At 41.6% G+C, this 20945-nt stretch overlaps 1 protein-coding gene across 4 annotated transcripts in view; it reads right to left on the bottom strand.

Annotated features, from left to right (window-relative positions):
- LOC121189578 (Kv channel-interacting protein 2) overlaps positions 1-20945 on the bottom strand; it is an 82712-nt gene that overhangs the window by 46569 nt on the left and 15198 nt on the right. For 2 of the 4 annotated variants that reach the window (XM_041049864.1, XM_041049862.1), the window contains exon 2: positions 1645-1653. The exons of the other annotated variants lie outside the window; for them this stretch is intronic. In XM_041049864.1, coding sequence (XP_040905798.1) covers positions 1645-1653 — 9 coding nt within the window. The remainder of the gene's footprint in view (positions 1-1644; positions 1654-20945) is intronic. 4 annotated transcript variants of the gene reach the window in all.

Genomic DNA, 20945 nt, shown 5'->3' on the forward strand with positions numbered 1-20945 from the left:
TCCTTTCTCTTTCTCCCTGATGCTGAATTAAAAGTGATTACCGTTACCACAGCAACCCCAGACTCCATGGATTTTTCTGGTAGTCTAAGTGGCAGACGCACACACATGCTTACACACACGTACACACCTGTCTGTTCTTCAGGTCGGAGAGAAAATCAATCAAACATCAGGCAGATGCTTCATCTAAACCCTCTCACTCTCCTCCAATGGGCTCTGTGCTCTCGTTCTCATTTAGAAGTCACAGAGGGGGGTCAAAGGACAGGTGAATGTTTGACAGCGAGCTGTTAAGAGTCGATGAAAAGTGGCCAGACAGAGTAAAGAGCCCTGACATAACCAAGAAACACAGAAGGACTTCGGAGTACTTCAATTCTGAGCAAAGGCGCCTAAAACATGTGAGAGACCAGATGACAGAGACTCTGAAAGGCTAAAGATTACATAAGAATTACTTACTAATTATTCCTATTACTTCCTTCCTTCCTGGTTCAGGGAACTCTGATAAGTCAGATCAGTAACTGCCCTATTTTTGAGTGTGACTGCACCCAAAAGCAAATAGTTTTCAATTTCTGAAAAACAAGCAATGAACCTGCTGTGAAAGGTCCAAGGGTGATTTTCTTTCAAGTTTCTGACCATGAATCTGACTCAGAACTGCAGTCAGAATTCAGTACACCTCGTCTTCTCTCAGAGTATTAGCTGTCACTCAGGAACTGGTCTATCTCCCAGAAGAGCTTTACATAGTCCAAACTCTTTTACCTGCAGCCCTGACACTGTGGGCGAGCTAGAGCATATCAGACCCTCTGCGGATACCTGACAGGTTTAAGGAGGATGTAAACAAGCTTGTCTGCAACACTGAGGCACCATGAGTTGAACCAACCAGACAAGCCAAACAGAAATAGTAAAGAGGAGTGGTAAAATCACACATTGTCAGGATTAGCTGACTGAAATGAAAATTTTCTACAGAGGGTATGAAAGAGGTGATTAGAAGAAGTGGAAGAAGGGATGTGGCTGCTCCAGAATGAGAGTTCTCCATGTGCTGTTGTTTGAAACACTGTGACACATGTCTGGGATTTGTGCCAATACTCAGCTGCCTGTTCTCAGAGTATGTGTGTGTGTGTGTGTGTGTGTGTGTGTGTGTGTGTGTGTGTGTGTGTGTGTGACATTTCCATCCAGGAGTCTGAGTCACGACCACCAAGATGTCCAGCGTGTGAACCTAGCCGAGCCAAATCCAGGCTGCAGTCCATTAGCGATTATTACCAAGAAACACAACACAAACAAAGAACACAACACCTCACACAGCAGCCCCTTTTAGCGGCAATTATCGGCTGACAAAACCTTTTGTATTTAGCACCAACATGTTAATTGAGACTTCAATCAAATGCCAGCAGCTCTTAATTGTGTTTTCATGCGAGGAGTAAAAATAGTGGCAGTCTTAAAATGTCAGTGAAGTGGGGAAATAAATAAATAAATAAAAATGGACAGACAGAGAGGGCGGCTGGATAAGCATGCTGGCAGACAGACAGAGAGGTCAAACAGACAAGAGGAAAGATGAGTTAAGGAGCGGGAAGACTAGCTATACCACTGACCTGTCAGTGACGCTCCAGATCTGAAACCTGCCTGAGTGATTGGATCCATCATTAGGATGGAGACCCTTGTGGCCTTAGACCTGCCCCGACCATCAAGACACTGTCAGAAACACCATCAAGCAGCCTGGAAAGCTCTTCACTTCTTTGGCAGGTCAACAGGAGGATAAATCTATAAATCTAACCGACTATCTGATTGACCTCACCTGCTTCTTTTCTCTGCCTGCCATTTTTTTCTGTTTCTAAACTCAATTCAAACCTTGATTAGCATATTACGGTTGGTACTGAAAAGGAAAAAAAAATGTACTGAAGGATTGTGTGTCTCCGTGTGTGAAAGTGTGTGTCTGTGTGTTACGAGGGACAACATAATGATTTTCCACTGATTTGGAAAGCAGTCTGTGTAGGCTGCCATATGAGCACAAAGGCACACAGGAATGTTGGAGGGCAGATGTGACACTGACACTCCACTCAAGTGTCTGGCAAAGACAGACACACATACACACACACACACACACACACACACACACACACACACACACACACACACACACACACACAGATTTGTTTTTAACACTATTTATGTGGCAGGCAAAGGCACCAGCTGGTGAAACCCACTCAACGCTCTATTCACTGAGAACATGTGACTGTGGAGGGAAGGAGAGGAGAGAGGAGAAAGACAGAGAGAAAGGAGAGAGTGGAGAGAGAGGGAGGAGCGAGAGAGAGGCACAGGTGGAAGCACTTGTGCGGATGTGCGGTTAAGCCTTAAATACAAACAGAAACGAAGAGACGTTTTCACAGAGCTGAGACAGACAAACATTCTGGCTCCCAAAAAGTTGTCCTCTCACAAGTTCTCTCTTTCACAATAAAAACACAGCATTTTGGACAAATACCAATCGGGTCTCAGGGTGCACCATGGTACTGAGTCAGATCTGGTCCGCAATCTTGGAGCATCTCAAACACGTAAGCCTTCAGGGCAAGGCTCTTGTATTTGCAACATGGAGCAGTATAAGTGAGGTCCCAAACAATTCTCATTGTATATGATCCCAGTGGGGTCTGTTTTTAGGAGACACAACATCCCTTACCACTACTATGCTGATGATAACTATATTTCCCGTTGAAACCAAATGTAATGCATAAAATTCTAAATGGCAGTGAGGCAGAGGTCCTGAAGGAGAAGTTCCCTGATGGTTTGGCCAGCACTCTTGGCCACATTGTCCTCAAATATCTGTACACATGCCAGAGATCTAGGAATCAGTTTTTGACTCTGTGCTCAAATTAAACAAAGAGATAAACTCTGTTACCAGCAGTGGCTTCCTCCACATGAGGTCAGTAGCAAGAACCATTTCTATCTCTTAGAGATTTGGAGATTGTCTGTCAAAGTTAGCACTCTTATTTTTGTTAATTAATTCATTTCTAAATTCATAAAATTATTTTATTTTATTTTATTTTATTTGCCTGGCTTGATTTCATTTGTGACTTGTCTTTCAATTTCTCTCCGTAAAGCCCTTTGTACAACGCCAGTTACTGTGCGCTCTATAAATAAATTTGACTTGACTTGACTCGACAGAGCGAAATGGCATGAGCAGCACAGGAGTCTTGTTTTTTACGCTATTAGCTATGTGAACACAACTTAATCGTTCTTTTCTGCCTCTAACCATAGATGACAGATGCTGCAATAAGCGTCATCCATTTTTTAACATAACGTTCCATCTTACAGTATTTAGGTCATAAACTTTTGCTGTACTTTCTTAACACTACCTTTGTATTCAAGTAAAACGAACATGATGTGCAGATAGCTTGGAGGATGTTACACATGTGCAGTTGAACAAAACACAATACATAATATAAGAGTAACTCAACAGCTGAATGAGCAAGGCAATCATACGTATCCATGGTGATGGACGTTTTCTGCTTATTGAGAGTGTGTGCTGCAATTTACCTGTTTATATACACTCTGCTTTTATGAGCTGTGAGAGCTCTCCACAACTCTAAGTATGATTTAATGCAGAATGACACTCCACAATGAAGTATAACAAAAAATATACACACGTTAAATAGAAGCTTTAATCTATAATTAAAAGTTTACCTCAGATAAGATTGAGGGAAAGTGGGTATGATGAAAAAGGGAAATTGCAGCATTTTAGTATAACTAGGCTGTAAGTATTTTTTTTTTTCTTTATTTGTTATGTAAGTGTAAGATAGACGTTCAACACTGTTTGACATTGTGTGATTCAGTGTAGAAGAAGATTTGTCAACAGCAGATTGTTTCCAGTCCGTCAACATACTATGGGGCCTTAATTAACCATGAGGTATGTTGGGACTCTCAGTCAAAGCTAATCTGACCTGTTCAAAAAGTGCTTTGCTGTGGCTGAGCAGGTATAACACATGTGCCAAGTATTTTTAATGTCACAAGCTGAAACTCAACGCTCAAACATTCTCACTGGACACAACTGCCTTTCTTTAACTGAGTGATATCTAACAAAGAAGATTTGGCAATAAAACACTGGAATCTCACAATTTAGCAACTCCTATTACATGATGGCATTTTGAATAGTTTCCTGTGAGAACAGGAAAGAACAGTTCCTATACACAAAAGACTCCATGCTTAGAAAAAGCAACTAAAATTCAAGGAAAGAATAAGAGCGCATCTGTCCATATATGTGCCTTGTTTTAGCAGCCACACAGCCACATCCTGTACGCTGTTAGATTTTAGATGAGATGGTGAATATTCTTTATGAAACACGCCAGCACTGAAGTCATTGGCTGTTAAGTGATGGAGATGCTAAACACCGCAACATAAGCTCCATGACGCTGCTGCCATCTGCAGGCAAAAACTTGCACAGCCACAACTTCAGAGGCAGTAATCTGCCCTGAGGGCAGACAGATGGACTGAGAGAATGCACAGCAGAAAAGAAACTCATAAATTTCACAAACATGCACATACACACATCACATGCATTCTAACTTTAATGAAGACCAGAGAGGAAGAGGGGATATTAATGAAGTCAAAACACTAAGTAACTAATGATGCATGCTTCTTCCAGCTGGGTGAAATATACGACTATAGTGCAATTCAATTTGAATACTAATGCATATTCATCACAAGCTGTTCTAAAGATAAGAAAATATGGATCGCAAAATAATCGTGTCTTCGTGTGTGAGCAAATTTGTGAATATGTGTCTCTAAGCATCTAAGGGTCGGGCTGCCACCAGGTACAGACCTTAAAGAACAACTTCTTAGGCACAAGAGAGGGACCCTCAGAATTAGAATAAGATTAGGTAACTTAAGGACAGTCAGTCATTTCCAGGGTAGAGGATGTCTTAATAAACATAAAGGTGGTCATAAATAAAACCAGTAAATATTCACTGTGTTGTCTAAGTTCTCATTCATCCAGGTCATCATATCCTAAGGGTTGATTGAAGGCATGTCTTCAAGCTTCAAACAAGAAATCCAGTTGCCTTCACTCAACCCTTTACCTGCGTTAGCGTAAGTTTTTCTTGTCAAATTCCAAATGTAGCACTTAAAAGTAGTGATGCTTCCAGCAAGCAAAACTATCCATCTGCTGACATTATAACTCATGAATAAATACATAAAAGTTATGCATTTAACACAGAGAAAGACAATTCTGAAACAGCTATGATATCAGCCTGCTTCAACTTTCCTCTAATTTAAGTTCCAGTGTACAGATCTGGTAACAGATGTTTTTCATCTACAATATTTATACAAATATTTAAGATGACTAAAGGGGGGGGGGCAGCAATGGCATCTGGCAGTCCATATTAAGATACAGTGTGTGGTGTTCACTGCCATGTCCAGTGACTTCAAAGTAGTAGGCTGTACCAAACAGCTTAGACCAGAAGAGGGCAGACACAGACCAGTAAAACCACAGCTACTGTACGCTGAAAAAACTATTGCATACAAACTCATAATTGTCCCTCAAAGAAAGAAACAATCCCAATCATTTTCTTCACTCTTAAAATGCCCTCCAAGCAAACTAGATTCTTTAAAAAGCAGCAAAATGCCTACGAAATTATACATTGCAATACTATACATAACTAATGCATTACCTCAACTCTGAATAGGTTAAATTGTGAATCGGTTGGCACCCCCTTCAGCATTAATATTTCAGTATATAGATAAAAAACAAAAAACATTTTAAATCTTGGTAATGACTTCAGACAAATCTTAACGAAGCATTTATTTGTGTAGACCTTCCTTGGATTAATGTCTGGCACTGGTTTACTGCTGTCTAATTTTATATACAGTTAATTATCTTGCCTGCAGAAAATATAGCAACGGTGTAATTGAACCATTAGAAGACAGAGTGGGAGGGTAAATGCAGCAGGGATATTTACTGGACTTTTTTCGGTCTACAGCCGAGTTACTTCAGGTTTAAGGAGCACACTTCTGCCTTGTTCCTTGCTCTGAGCATCAGTGTGATGGTGAAAAAAACTGAAAGATCATGAGAGAACATGGTGTGGCCAGGGATATGTTTTCATAGCGTGTATCGCAGTACGGGAAGAGGAATAAGAAGATCCAGAAATTAATCTTTGGCTTTGCTGTGGTCAGTTTAAACAGAAATGAAACAAATATTTGACTCACATCATGGCTCTCTTCTACTCTACATTAAATCTACGCAAACACACACACTCTTCTACCATTCTCAGCTTTTATACTGTGGGGGAGCTCCTTACATATTCTTTTGGATAAAGCAGGGGATGAAACTGTTGCTGTGGATAGATGAAGATGGAAAAGGGGGATAGACTCAAGGGAGACGAGACTGACAAGTAAACAGTGAGAGATGAGCAGAGGAATGGATCACTGGGCCAGGAGATCTGCAAATAACCCACAGGGGAGGATCTGTGGCTTTCACATTGGTTTTTATTGCCAGGCACCAACTAGTGGCAAACTTAGCCAAGCCTAACGCTGGAGAAGAGTAGCACCAGATCACACACTGCTCCTTGAAGGCATCAAACATCCTGCGAGTGACAAAAGGTCTCTGATATTCCTTAAGTGCCAATGTCGACGTGAACCCTCGCTGTTGCCTCGCCTTTGCTACACCTCGTTCCACTCTCGTTTTACATGTTATCATCTATCATAGGCACTCTGTATTTCCTCTGAAGCCTCTTCCTCTCGCTGTCACACCCAACCTCTGCTGCTTTACTGCTGCCCCCCCCACACACACGCACACACCCTCCCCATACCCATCCCCACCCCGCTCTCCATGCCTGTCTGAAGGCAGGCAGGCGGTGTTTTGTGACTTGAAGATCAGAGAGGCTCAGAGAGACGGGAGCCCCTCTGAGCTCGGCTGCCTGTGTAGGAGGAGGACAGAAAATCTACGCTTCCATTTTCAGAGTCTGTCTTCTCTCCGCACCAGGAGAGAGCTCTTATCCCACCCCCAGACCACAACCACACCGGTTCAACACCGGTCTGTGTCTTATCCATGTTAAATGCTTGTGTGTGTGTGTGTCTCCTGCAGGCTGAACGAGGTGCCTTTTTTTTTTTTTTTTTGAGAAGCATGTGAGCTACTTGTTGCTGAGTTGAGGTGTCACTAGGGAGAAAGGCAGTGTGGGTGCACACATGCATGGACTAATATGGCAAACACGGAGGAGAGGAGAGAGGGAGGGTGAGATGAAGTGAGAGAAACAGAAACTCTTTTCATTGGGTCCACTCTGTGCATGAAATATGCAGATGTAACACTAAAACACAGTATGACTTTGCACTGATTAAATCAAACCTTTTTGAGGTAACCCAATTTCACAGTACACCAGTCTCTGACCTAAAAGTAGTTTCAGTGGTGCTGACTCAAACACTCCATTACTGCTCTCCTCTCTCTCTCTCTCTCTCTCTCTCTCTCTCTCTCTCTCATTCTGAGAGTAGTTTTGTGAATTATAGTGAGCATTCATTAGGCTCCATGTAGCTGCAGTGATGATTCCAGTGTTAATAATGGAAAAATCCTTAATACCCGAACCCCATGACGTGTAGACCACTTTTTATTCACAGTCCCTCTCTTTCTCTCTCTCACCTGCTCACCTTTACTCTGAGGGCAGCCTGCAGGAATACAGTAAAGGACCAATGTAACGATCATCATCTATCTTACCTACCTTGATCATGTATTCTGAATTTAAAACAGACATGGAAACAGCCTGGCTTCCAACTTGTGGGTGGATGACTGTGTGGAGTGGAACATTTCTGTATGAAATAATTTTCCCTTAGAAAACATCTTGCCTGGCCTCCTCTGATTTGCTTCTGTGTTTGCTGTTTGCTGTATTAGGACTTTATTTGACAGGCAGCTCACTATTGTTAACCCACAATGTGGTATTGTGTTACTTTTTACTTTTTTGGACTGCTGGCCATATTTTTACTAATTTTTTTTTTTCTTCATAAAAAATAATCAAATTTGCCTTTGCACAAAACTGCATTTGCGCATCTCATGGTCAGTTTATTCATTCAAAAGTGTAATTACTGACTTTGTCTGCCAATATCTGCTTTGATCATTGGTCATACACTTTCCAGTCATATACTATGAACTGCCTTAAGACAGGCAAAGACTTTTTTTTACTGATACATTGTGGTAACTCACACTACATGTTTTAATGTGAAATTTCTGCACAGCCAAAACATACAACTTCTATGTTCATACTGTACAAATCAATGGACCTGGTAACAACATACAATGAATGCAGATACAAAACCCCTGGTCAGTTTTTACTATTTTGTTTTTACAATGTTGACAAAAAAGAAGGAAGTGTTATTTTGTGCAATCCAACGATGAACAGAAAACATAAAAAATATGGAGCTGCAGATGGCTGGAGGATGCAAAAAATATGGCCTGTCTGATCAGCAACAAAGTTCTGTTTCAGCACAGCACAGTCCACAGAACTGAAAGGCAGCTGACAGCAATTTCCGACTTAAAACATTGAATGTAAATCTTTCTAAAATTAGTTGGAGATGGCCAATTCAGGTTTAAAATTAGAGCTGCTAAGTCCTGTAGTGGGGACAACTTTAAATTAGTTGCAATAACTTTGAGCCACTGACTGCTAGAGTGATCACAGACGTTTTCAGGACGCCGCTTCAGTTAACATGGACCATCACATCTGTGTTTTTGGCAATGAAAGAGCTGGAGTCCTTCAGGTAACAGGCTGGCTTCTCCATCCACTCCACCAACCTGGTACCCATGTATTTCATTTGTGTGTTTCCTCTTCATTGCCAGCCTCTCTTCCCCTCATGGCTTCGTGTGAGCCATTAACCAGGGGGCTCAGTCTGGTGTGTCTGATGAGGACAGCTGCTGGGTTAAATGATCCATCTGTATCTAAATGATATAATCAGTCCTAATAGAACAGGGACAGATCAGTCCCGTTGCTGTCAGCCATCACAGAACAAGAGGTCACCTTCACTGTGATTTAGGCACAGTCCACTTGATTGGGAATCCACAGAGAGATTCGATTGAAGCCGTGCAACTCTCTTTTTGTGCATAGGACTCTGTGTGTGTGTGTGTGTGTGTGTGTGTGTGTGTGTGTGTGTGTGTGTGTGTGTGTGTGTGTGTGTGTATGAGCTATGCATTAAGTGTCAAGAGTGTCTGTCTTTCGACAAGCTTACAGCAACTCTTTGCTCATGCATTGTGCCACAGTGCAGATGTTTGGAGGCTGTCACAGACTCTGCTCAGAAAATGAAGGAGTGGATGGGAATGATTGATGGGAAAGTATTTGTGCTTGCACCCAGGGGGGATAATTCATCCAAAAAGTGTTATATGGGCATAAGAGCATGCTGAACCTGTGTCTAAGCAGTGTGGTTAAAGTGACTGCCCCAAGACAGACAGAGCTCACGTTAATCCCAGAAGAGCCATATGTCCTACCAGTGTCTCCTTAAGCAAAACCCAAACCTACACACCTTCCTACTCTGGGACAAAAAAACAACCAAACAGCCAAAAAATAAAAAACTGAGCAAAACATGTCAAAGACCTCTCATTTCTTTCTAATTCCTTTTCAACTTGACAGCTCCTCCATTTGTGCTCATGTTACATGTTTCATGAGCCTGATTTGATCCTCACTAGGCGCACTAATAGCAGCTTTGATGATGACAAGTGCAGCACTTACATTACTCTACTGTAATCACTAACACTCCTAATGCAATCCCTCACTTCTCTTGACATCATCTACAGCTTTCTTTCTTAAAGGAGCTCTTCTCCCTCCGTCTATCCAGCAGAGCTGCTGCTGAACTTTCCACCTTGCTCTCAACTCAATTTTCAGAGCTCGTTCTCCCGTTCTTGCTGGGCTTCTTAAGTGCTTCCACTCTCAACTATATCTGCTGAGTGGGTGTGTTCATGTGCGCAGGAGACACCTCTGTCTAAAGACACTGGTATGATGGTGTGGGGTGGGGGGTCACAGCTTCTAAAATAGAGATCCTGTGGACTGAAACAATGGAAAATAGTTTTTCTCTGTTTCTTGGTTTCTCTCCCTGTGTTTCTATTTCTCTCTCCATGTGGGCAAGGAGCCAGAGGTGAACCAGGGTGAACTACATCCCGCTATAACAATACAGCGATGAAAGACTAGACACTCAACAGACTCTGCAGCATTTAGACAGACAATGTAAACACAAATGCACGCTATACAGACAAACATCTTTCAGAGAAAAAAAAATGATGTTAGAGGTGAACTGATTCCTAGAAGATGCTAAACTCGCTGCCTGTAAGTTCTCCTATCAAGCAGCTCATCTATCCCCCATCATTGTAAACACAACTGTTATGTAAGACACAGAAGACAGTATGTGCGTGCGTGTGGGAGTGAATGCTAATGTGAGCATTTGTGTACAGTATGTGCTCTCGCACAAGTGTGTACTTGCATGTGCGTTCGTGTGAATGAACAGTAACTCCGTAGAAAGAGGACCGATTTGGCTGAATTCACACAATCACCCAAAGGCTCATGGGAAATCAGTGGGCGGACAGGTATGGATCAGTGACAGGAGGAGGAGGGTGGGTAGGTTGGACTGGGTTCACTCACTAACACTTTTTTTTTTTTTTTTTTAAACGCTCTCGTTCTCTTAGTGTCTCTCTTTGGGATTTTTTCTCTTCTTTTCTTCAAAATACCCGCCCCCTGTTTTGAGGGGTGAACTTCTTTTGTGGAGGTGCATGTTCCACTGTTACATGTCTCTCTAAACACCCAGGCTGATCACTGTCTGTAGAATCTGTGGTGCAACAACATAGATTTCCTACACTGGGACTGAAGTGATTGCAAAATTTTCACACATGAGGACTCATTAAAAAAATGCCTTCTCAAATTCTCAATGTGCACGTTTGTAAGAAGTTTGGAAAAGAACACGAAATGCTGTGTCTTTTAATAACTCTTTTTTTTTTTCCTATGGCCTTCTCACAAACAGAAGGCATATTAATTCAGTTCTTGTATTTGTTTGTGTTGGACCAAAATATTAAGACAGAAATAAAGATAAATTCAGTGTGTTATCTGCATCTCATTATTCAAACTCTAACGATCAATGTAACCAGGGTTTATTTCCTGAATAATTTCAGGGACACAGACCAAGTGATCAGCCAGGATACCTGCCAAGCAACACATAAACGCACTGGCAGCCAGTTTTTGAATGCATTATTTCACTGGTGATACCCTGAGCTGTAAGAAAACATGAAAAGAACAGTTCAATTCCAAAAATACAAAGAAAAGAAGCACACCTCTTTCTCCTTTCATCAGTCTCTGTGACAGGCCTGTGTACTTGATGCCTCACAGAGACAAAGAAACAAACAAAACAACTCTATAAAGGTCTCGTCAAACCGTGCAGGAGGTAATTTTATGTGCATGTGTGTGTGTCTATGTTTTATTCAAGCCCACAGAGACTCCTTCTATTGCTCTCATCTCTTCTTTCCTTGTGTCTTCTTCTGATATAAGGAGAGGACAAAATAACAGAAACACCTTACAATACAACCCCTGTGTCTCCTTGTGTCCTGTGACCACTGCTCCTGATCATGAGTGATTCAGTGATCAATTCAGGAATCTGAACTCTGACCTCTCTGTACGCGAATATTGTTTTATGTTACCTTGAAAAGTCGAACATAATACTGGTGATTGTCAGACCTCTGTTAAAGTCGACATATATTGTAAATTGGTTTTCAATTTAATATGACACGTGACTAATTGTGATTCATAGTCTCAGTCACTGCAAAATAATGTGATCCTGCAAGGGCATGAACTGTAATGAGTTATGAATTGCAAAGCGCTCATAATTAGACCCACACCATCATTTACTAAAAGATGTTATGTGTTGAACAATTGAACAAACTACACTTTTGACAGTGGAAACAAAATTAAAACATTTTGAATTTTGCAAAATTACTTTATTAATTGAATTACTGCCAATTAATACAGAGCTGCTAAGTACTATAGTGCATGCGCTGTTTTACAATGTATTGTTTTGTAAGGGATTTCTATTATATTCTTCGGTTTTCCTTTCCTGTCAGCACTGCCTTATACCTCCTTTCTGCTTTACTCCTCCTGTTTTCTTCTAAAACATAAACCCTGTGTTCCTCTCTCCCACTGCTTACACTCCTCTTTTTATTCTGCACAAGTGACAGAGAAGAAGAAGCAGCACGAGGTGAGGCAGGCAGGCCAGCAGTGGAGAAAAAGAAACTCTCAAGGCTTCACAACTTTCCCTTATCTATAATATATAGTGTGGCTGATATTAAATGCAGCAGTGCTGCCCCTTGTTCCCAATTCACCAAGTCTCCTGGCTTCACTGTGAAGAACTACTCTACAGAACCATTTCCATTCCAAAACTCTCAAAAAGTACTTTTCCCTGTGAAAAGGCTGGGCTTTAACCCTGCAGCTCTAAAAGGATGCTTTGGGTTTTTTTTTCTCTCACATGTTCATTTATCCATCCCCCTCTTATCGACCCATCTCTGCCAACCAATTTTGTCTATTACACCCACTATCTCTGACTCCATCTTTTCTCTCCTATCCTTCTTGTTCTTGAAGGACAAAGGAAGTGGAAGAAAAAAAGGAAGCGGTTAAAAAAAGCAGTTAAACAGAGAGAGAGAGTGTCTAATTAAGAGAATAAAACAGAGACAGGCATTCAGAAATAGTACAAAGATGAATGATGCAGTGATACTACTAATAATGCTATTGCTGATGCTACTAATACTGACACTCATGTTCAACAATATTAGGAGAAATAGTCCTTCAGATTCATGCACAAAGACTGAGGGCCAGGAGGTGGTGAGAAAAAGGCTCACCCACTCACACACACATTCACACACACAAAACATCCTCAGGATGTCTGAGAGTTTTAGATCATGGTTGATTTAACCAGCCTTCATATTAGCATCAGTAGAGGACAGTTAGGTTTTTCCTGTTTCTACACTGGCAGCTTGCCTCGGGAAAAAAAAAAAAAAAAAACACAAAATATTCTGACAGTCTCCAAACAAGGATGGATAAGGAGAGCTGTCGCTGCAGGAGCAGTTGCTATTTCTATAGTGCTGAGGTGACATGTTTATTGTAAGCGATGGCCAAGGACAGATGACCACAGCAGTCACTTCATGATACTGGACTACTTATTGAGGAGACTAGATAACCTGCTATTCCCCCCGAGGGACTGATGGAAATGGTGGTGTGATGATAAAATAGATGTGTCTGTCAGAATCTGTCAGATTTGTTTGGAATTCTTCATTTGTAATTTATGGGGCTGCAACTAGACACGCTAGCGGTGCGGCTTTATGGATGGCAATGTCAGCCTGTCAGTGAGTCGGTACACCACTTTGATCCACACTGAAATATCTCAACTGCTGTTTGATGGATCATAAAATTTGCTACACACATTCCTGTCCACCTCAGGTTGAACTGTAATAAATCTGGCGATCCCTTAACTTTCAGAATTTTAATACTCATGACCAAATACCAGCAAAACTAATGGCATTCCCATCAGCCAATTCCCTACATTTTATTACATTTCATTATCAAATATTAACACATCTAAAAAAGACAACATGGTAAGAATAATACCTGCTTAACATCAACATGTTCGCATTGTCATTGTGAGCATATTAACTTGTGGATGTTAGCCGTTAGTTCAAAGCACCAGTGTGACAAAGCACAGCCTCACCCTGCAGCCAGCCCTGTCTCCTAATTGTGTTTATATAAAACAATCTGCAACAGCAAGTATGCTTTGTAGGAAACACTGACTGGATTACGTTCGGAATCAACACATTTTTTGAATGAAAGAATAGTTGAATTTATCAACAGCAGCAGAGTTGTAACAACATACAACATGTTTGATACGAATTTACATGAATAAAATAAATCATTGAAGTCTAACCAGCTCATCAAAGGAGGGTTAAAAGATATTAGGAGTTTTTAATTTTCTCTGCATCTGTGTGTGCAGCAGCCTGCTCACCCAGCAACTTGCTGATGTTGAGTGAAAGCCTTCTTACTCTGAGGCAGACATCTGGCTGGTGTGTGTAAGCATGTGTGTGTGTGTGTGTGTGTGTTTGCAATATAAGTACAACATCTGTTTCTAAAGACAGAAATAGACAGCTTTTGCAGTCCTGAATAATGGGCAGCGACAAGGAAGGACCATCTAACAGCATATATGTGTGTATATATACACACGCCTGCACAGGACGAGGAAACGAGGAGAAATGACAACAGAGACTGTTGTGCTCAGGGAGTGAGGAGAGGATCTAATACAGAGGGAATAAGTGCCATGTCTCTGACAAGCGAGCATTACTGACTGTAAAAGTAATGTCCTCTTGTAGGGACTAACTCTCTTCTATATGACACACATACAACCAGCCAATCAATTTCTAGAGGTTTATCTATCTATGGTGTTCCTATGTAAAGTACAAGAGTCTACAGAGGCTGTATTAACAGGTTGAAGCTGAACTAATAACAGTGCTAGACCCATGTCACACTACAATAAAAGAAACAAGGTGATACGAGACAAGTACAGAGGACAGGTACCACTAAAGCTCTTTGTGTGTAAAGTGTAGGTGTGCGGTTCTCTGTTTGGGTGTCACAAAGAATATAATTTAAAAGGCAGGAAAGAAAGAGCAGAAGTGTGACATTTGAGCACAAAGGCCTTTCTGCCACCTACTGTACTTTGTGTGTGGGACAGAGTTTCTCAGACTTTGCCGTCTCGTTACTTTGGAAATCAGATCCCCGTGGAGCAGCTCCCTGCACACTGACTGTATAGCAAAGCATACTGTGTTGAAGTGTAGGAGGCAATGGAAGATGAAAAGGGAATAGAGCTTCTGCTTGTGACAAAACACACCAGCTGTGTCTATCCGTGCACGTGAATGTACAGTTGACCTTTCTGAACAGTTGTACAGTAGTTCTTGTTGCGTTGCCATTCACCCAGTTAAGATGTGATTGGCTGTTGCTGTAATGGTGTAGGTTCAGTAATATCATTCAGTAGTTGAGAAGATAACCTGAAATCACTGGTGCCCCCTCTATTAGTGTGGTTTGTGGTTGGCTGGTTCTTAGAAGGGGGGACTATTTAATGCTACTGTTTACTATAGCACTAATTATGTGAAAATGGCAGTAAGCCAGGTCAACAGTGTTATAGTAGCCTCAAAAATAAAGAATTGTTATAAATAATATGTATAAACGTTTTTTAAAGATACAAAGAAATAAAAGAGCAAGCAATATTTGCCAGTAATCATTAAACAGGTCCTGATAATGAAGAGATAGTTAATGTTTTTAATCTCCCCAAAACAGCTGATAAAACTGTAGTGAAGCTCTATATCTATCAAAGTTTTTATTAATCTCAATAAAATCACCTCCAGGTGTTTTCATTTTCACATCCCATTTTTCCCTTAACAACCTCTAGACAGATTTCATCTCTCAGATACCCCAGAGAACTGGAAGCCAAAGCCCTGAAACAGCCCAGCAGGTGTTCAATAACAAAGCTAACTTGCCTCCAAGCTGTTGGCTGCAGCTGTATTGTCCTTTCTCGAGGGCTCGAAGCGGGTGCAGCTCTTCTGTTCTGTTGGGTTTCTGTCAGATCAAGTTTGCTGTTCACACAGGCATTAAGGATATGATGAACCGGGTCACACACCTCAACCCTCAAAGCTAACGGCCAGCTGAAATCAAAGCCCAGGTGAGTGTGTGCCAAGCGTATGGGTATATGTGTCTGTGTTTGTATAAGCACAGATTGTCTGCCTGTTACTGGGGGGTTGCTGTCCTGTTGTTTATATTGCTCCCTTAGTAGTCACACAAGGTTAATTGTTAGGATGACCTTTATCTAAGCAAGCACCTCAGAGACGTTACAAGCCTGGCAGCACCCTCGGTATGGAGAGAACAAAAATACACACAGAGGATGTGTGTGTTTGTTTAGAGAACTAACACAGCGCTAATCCCAGAGTTTGTTATGGAGTCATGAAATAGTCCTACAGATAGAATTAGATTGTGTGATGTATTGGCAAGTCAAAGTATTAAACACTGCTGGATTTTTGCCAGCTGTTGGGGCTCAGTGTGCTGTTGCTTGTATGGCTCTGTAAAAATAAGGCTGCATAATGTGATTACTGCAGAAAGCATTAACACCATGTGCACATGTGAACATACTTGCACATCAAAGAAATAACCTGAATAATAATAATAATAACAGACAACAACCACTTGATCTCCAAGCAACATAGTCCAGCTGGCATTACAAGCTGGGACATTTCAACCATTTGACCGTGCATTCAGCAACACCACACAACACAGTCCCCACCTGTGGCAATGCTGACAGACAGAGGGAATGAAATCTATTTATTAAACAGAAGTTCCAGAGGATAGGAACTGCTGCCTCTGGTGTTCAGGTAATTCGAAAGTGACGTGGAGAGCAGCATAAACAAAGGCATTATTGTCAGCTACACCACCACCACTACCTCTTAAGATCTCAATTTTATTGGAAAAGGCCAGAGTACAGCGAAAGTGATGAGAAACTGTCAGAGGTATGTGTGAGCTTAATTAGGCAGGTCTGGGGAAGCGTGTCTGAAAAAAATCTTGAGAGACAGTCCAATTACTAACTTCTGGTTGGGCTTTTTTTTTCTTTTTTTTTCTTTTTTTAAAGGCAATCTGTTCCATTCTGCTGATCACACTGAAGCCCCAAACTAAAGTTACATTTTTGGACACCAGGGGACAGTCAAACCCCCCCCAAAACAGCCCACAGACACAAAACCCTGACGCAACACATCCTACAGTTATGGAGCAGTTTCTCTCCATGTTAAATTCTGGTTTCTGAGTCCATTATTCACTGGTCTTTCTGCTACGTGTCTTAGTGTTTTTATTTTCCAGTCAACAACATTATTGTTTTGGCTCTCACTGCCCTCAACCAAATCTGCCAGCAGCTGTTTTCATCAAATATGCTGTAAAAACCCACTTTTCTACCAGCCCAGCACCAAGCAACAAACAGATGAAGTTAGCTACTAGCTGGTGAACATAGTGGCGCATTTAAAATAATAATAACAACAACAATAATTCTCTCAGGAGTTGGTGGAGACCAAAATAGAACTTCAAGGGGACTGACTATTGGACTTACATTTGCCAACACTACACCAAATGAATGATACCTGCCATATCAACTTTATGAGGGGATATCGTGTTAATGTAGTGTTTGAAGCTTGCTGTGCTGCCCCCTAGTGGAATTTAAAAAAATCCATCAATGCAGTTTCAAATATCTGGGTTTGTAGATTGTTGGATGTTTGACTTTCTCCACCAAATCTGCTGTCTATCTAATGACTGATCCTCATAATGAGAGGATCAGTCATATGACTTCAGTCATATGATTCAATGTTCTCATAAAAATTATAACTAATGTAGCATCACTTTGGTTCTGACAGAGTCTGCACACGTCACACAACAAATAAACACATTCAACTATGCCACCAATCAAGGTCACGAAGCCTATGAGGTGGTGCTCATTATCTGACAAACTCTCAATCACTCATTAATACAACCACTCTTGTTCTGAGAATTTTCTTTCAGAATGTCTCAATAAAGACAGGGAAGAGATCCACCAGAGACCGTCTAACCTTGTCATAGCTCAAGGAGGGAATCGCAGTTATGTTTCATGTTTGCAGTGCACATCATGGTGATACTGCATGCTTTGTCTTTGAGTTTAAGCATCGATATCCACTTTTTGGGATCCCAGATGGCTGCTTCACTACCTGAAAAAAGTTGTAGTCCTCTTTCTGTTAAAATTATTTAATTTCATGATTTAATTTTTTTAATAGTCTGATTATTGTTGTCACATATTTTAAGTATGACAATGCTAAGTCAATTTAAACCATCTTTCCTCAGATTCAGTGGTGAAACTGTGAGTGAATGTGAGCATGCAAAAGGAAATAAGTAATATGCATTATTTAAATCATGAAATCATAAACCAATAATAAGACAAATTGCTGCAGGAGCTGTGATCCAAATAATTAAACTACCCAAATTCAGGCTCATTTCTTTGCCAGAGTCATCTCAATGATTGGCTCCAACCTCTGGCCTCTCGCACAAACACACCGGCACATGTGCTCCTTGTGGCTGCCAGAGTTATCTCTGTTCCACCTCCCCTCTTCTCATTTCAAAGTAGTCGTTAGGAGAGAAGTAAGTAAAGATAATTGGCTCATATACACAGGGGGCAACCCTCCAGCAGTTTAGGTACTCCGCACACGCTCAAACACATGCATATACACTAACACAGACAAAGACACACACACACACACTGTACAGGTGGTTCATTAAGGTGCAGCAGTGAGTGAGGAGAATGAGGGGATAGAGAGTGGCTGTGGTCATTATCAGCCATAGGCAGGTAGCATTACAGAGTCTAGCAAAAAGAGCATCTAATGACAGTGTAAAGGGGAAAGAACCATCTGAAAGGAGTCAGACAATATTTCCTCTTCAGTATTATTATTTTGCCTCTAAGGTCCAAACGACTTGCAGCCATGAAATCTGGATGAGCTCCATGAATATGTGCATGTGTGCGTCTGCATATCTGTCACTGTTTGTGTGTCTTTGTGTGCCTGCACGCGTGCTGTAATTGTTTATGAGTGTGTGTGTGAAGCATGCCAAATCGTTGTCCCCCTGTCTTTTTGCATGGGGAGAGCTGAGGGAAGGAGAGACCCCTAGATCCCAAATCCGAACCGCAGCTGGCAGAGGGCGATAAGACAAACAGGCTCCCCCATCAGGGCGCAGCTGAATAGAAGCAGAGGAGGAGAAGACGAGTGGAGAGGAGAGAGGGAGGTGTACGGCAGAGAAATGTCACAGTTTTATAAGATTTACACATGGACGGTGTCTATGTGTATGTGTGTGTGTCTGCACACATTTCTGCGTGTGTGCATGTGGGCGTGTGTTTGAAATCATACTTTCATATTGGGCCATTATCCAGCACCATTACCCAGTCTGATTTCCCATCTGTCTATAACTTTTTCAAAGTGCCATACTCAAAATGCCGAACTTCAACAAAGTCAGAAAGACACAGACACGACGACAGGGGGAAGAAAAGGCAAGAAGAATCCCCCCATTTGTAAGTCTAACAATGCAAGTATGACTCACACCTAGAAGGAGTCGATAACGAGAACTGGCCTATTATGTTCTGAACAGCGCATCCTAAGAAAAACAGCTTTGGCTGCAAAAGGTAGAGAGAAAGTACAATGCATAAAGTTCATTTGAAGTTCAGCTTGGCAGTCTGACAGAAATTTCTGCTAAAGTGAAAACTCCACTCTCTTCATTCGTTTCACACTATTTCCTCATGTAGGTGGTTATTAAAGCTCTAATGGATGTGCATGCATTATCGCTGTCAAGCAACCATCTTAAAAGGTGACTTGAAGTGTGCATGTGACGGTTGTGCGTGTTTCTTAGATGATACAAACTCTCCGGCTGAGTAGCAGGGGAGGGGATGAGGATGCCGTGGGATCAAGAAATTTTTCCACAGTGGCCATAAAATATAACCCGCAAAAATGTGCTGTGTTAAAGTCTTTGTGCATGTATTTGTGTGTGTGTACACCCCAGTGTCTCTGACTGCACTCGAGCGTATCACATCCATCCATAATACAATGTGAAAAGCACTCCTACTTGAGTGAGCTGAGTGGAAACCTATACTTTGACACTCTAACACAGCAGCTGTCTTCTTGTGGCAGAAAACACGTCTCTGTCGTGCTGGCTGAGGGCGAGGGGCTGATAAAGGAGGTGAGGAGGAGAACAGAGGAGAAGGGATTATTGTCAAAGCCTCCCTGTCATCGCTGCCACAATGCAGGTCGCAAATTCAGCAGAGAAAGAGAGGGATGCTGGAGGGAGAGGGGAGGGAGAGGGGAGGAGGATTTCCTACTGAGCCAAGACAGTCTGCACTTTGACTAACAAAAGAAAGACGAGCGGTGTCATCAGCATTACCGAGGCTCCTCAAATCCTTAAGACACGTCATTTCATTTTTGTGCCAAGTGAGAGCACTGACCAGCATTTTACTATTCCTGCCTGTCCTTCTCTCTCTCTCACACACACACACACACACACACACATCATCAGGACAGTAAGAGCAGCTGCCAAAACCTTCCATCACTTTGCTACTGTATGCCCACACACCCACACACTTGCAGTGGCAATTTATAAGATCCTGCCTTTCATTGCTAAAGTGTTTCTGCGCTTTCCAAAGACTGCTTCATGATAATACCCATTTTTTTTTGTCTGGTCAACCATGGCAACTATCACTGCTCATGCTAACTACCCAATTTTCCTCTTGTATTTATTACAGCAAAAAAAAATTGTTAATGCTGCAAGTAAAGGCATTTCCTGTGTGCTGCACCTATTTTCCTACAAGAGACACCAGGGAAATGTATATTTATTTATGTGAATAGGTCAGAAATTACTTCTGTAAATCATGTAATACTAATTCTCAAGTTATTGTCAGGCTACACACGTGTAGAGAACAGCATTGTGCATAATCAGTAATCAGCAGCGGGAGCAGGGCCTATCAACAGGCTTGGTTCAGCTGTTCTTATTTCAAAGTTTGAGCCATTAAAAAAAAAAAAAAACACACACACACACACAAAGTACCAATCATTGCTTATTAGAGCAGAGCCGTAATGCAGTCCTCATTGTTCCATTCTATCTTTAGACTGCCTGTCTAACTCAAAGCAAGTTTAAGGAGCTGCTATACGGAGACATAGAGGGACCAATTCATCTCTGCTGCTGTAAAGGCACAGCCAAGTAAGAGAAGCAGACTCGGGAAAGACGAACACACACCTGTTTGTTTTTATCTCTGTTGAAGGCACACACCACACCCACACACGCTCACAATCTGTCGCAGGCTTTCCTTCGCGTGTGTTCTATGTGTGTCACCGACTGTCTCCCTGAAAAACATAAAGCAAAGCAAGAGATGGAGAACTAAAGAACAGGGAGGTG

The sequence above is a fragment of the Toxotes jaculatrix genome, chromosome 11, assembly GCF_017976425.1.
Source record: "Toxotes jaculatrix isolate fToxJac2 chromosome 11, fToxJac2.pri, whole genome shotgun sequence".
Classification (NCBI taxonomy): Eukaryota; Metazoa; Chordata; class Actinopteri; family Toxotidae; genus Toxotes; species Toxotes jaculatrix.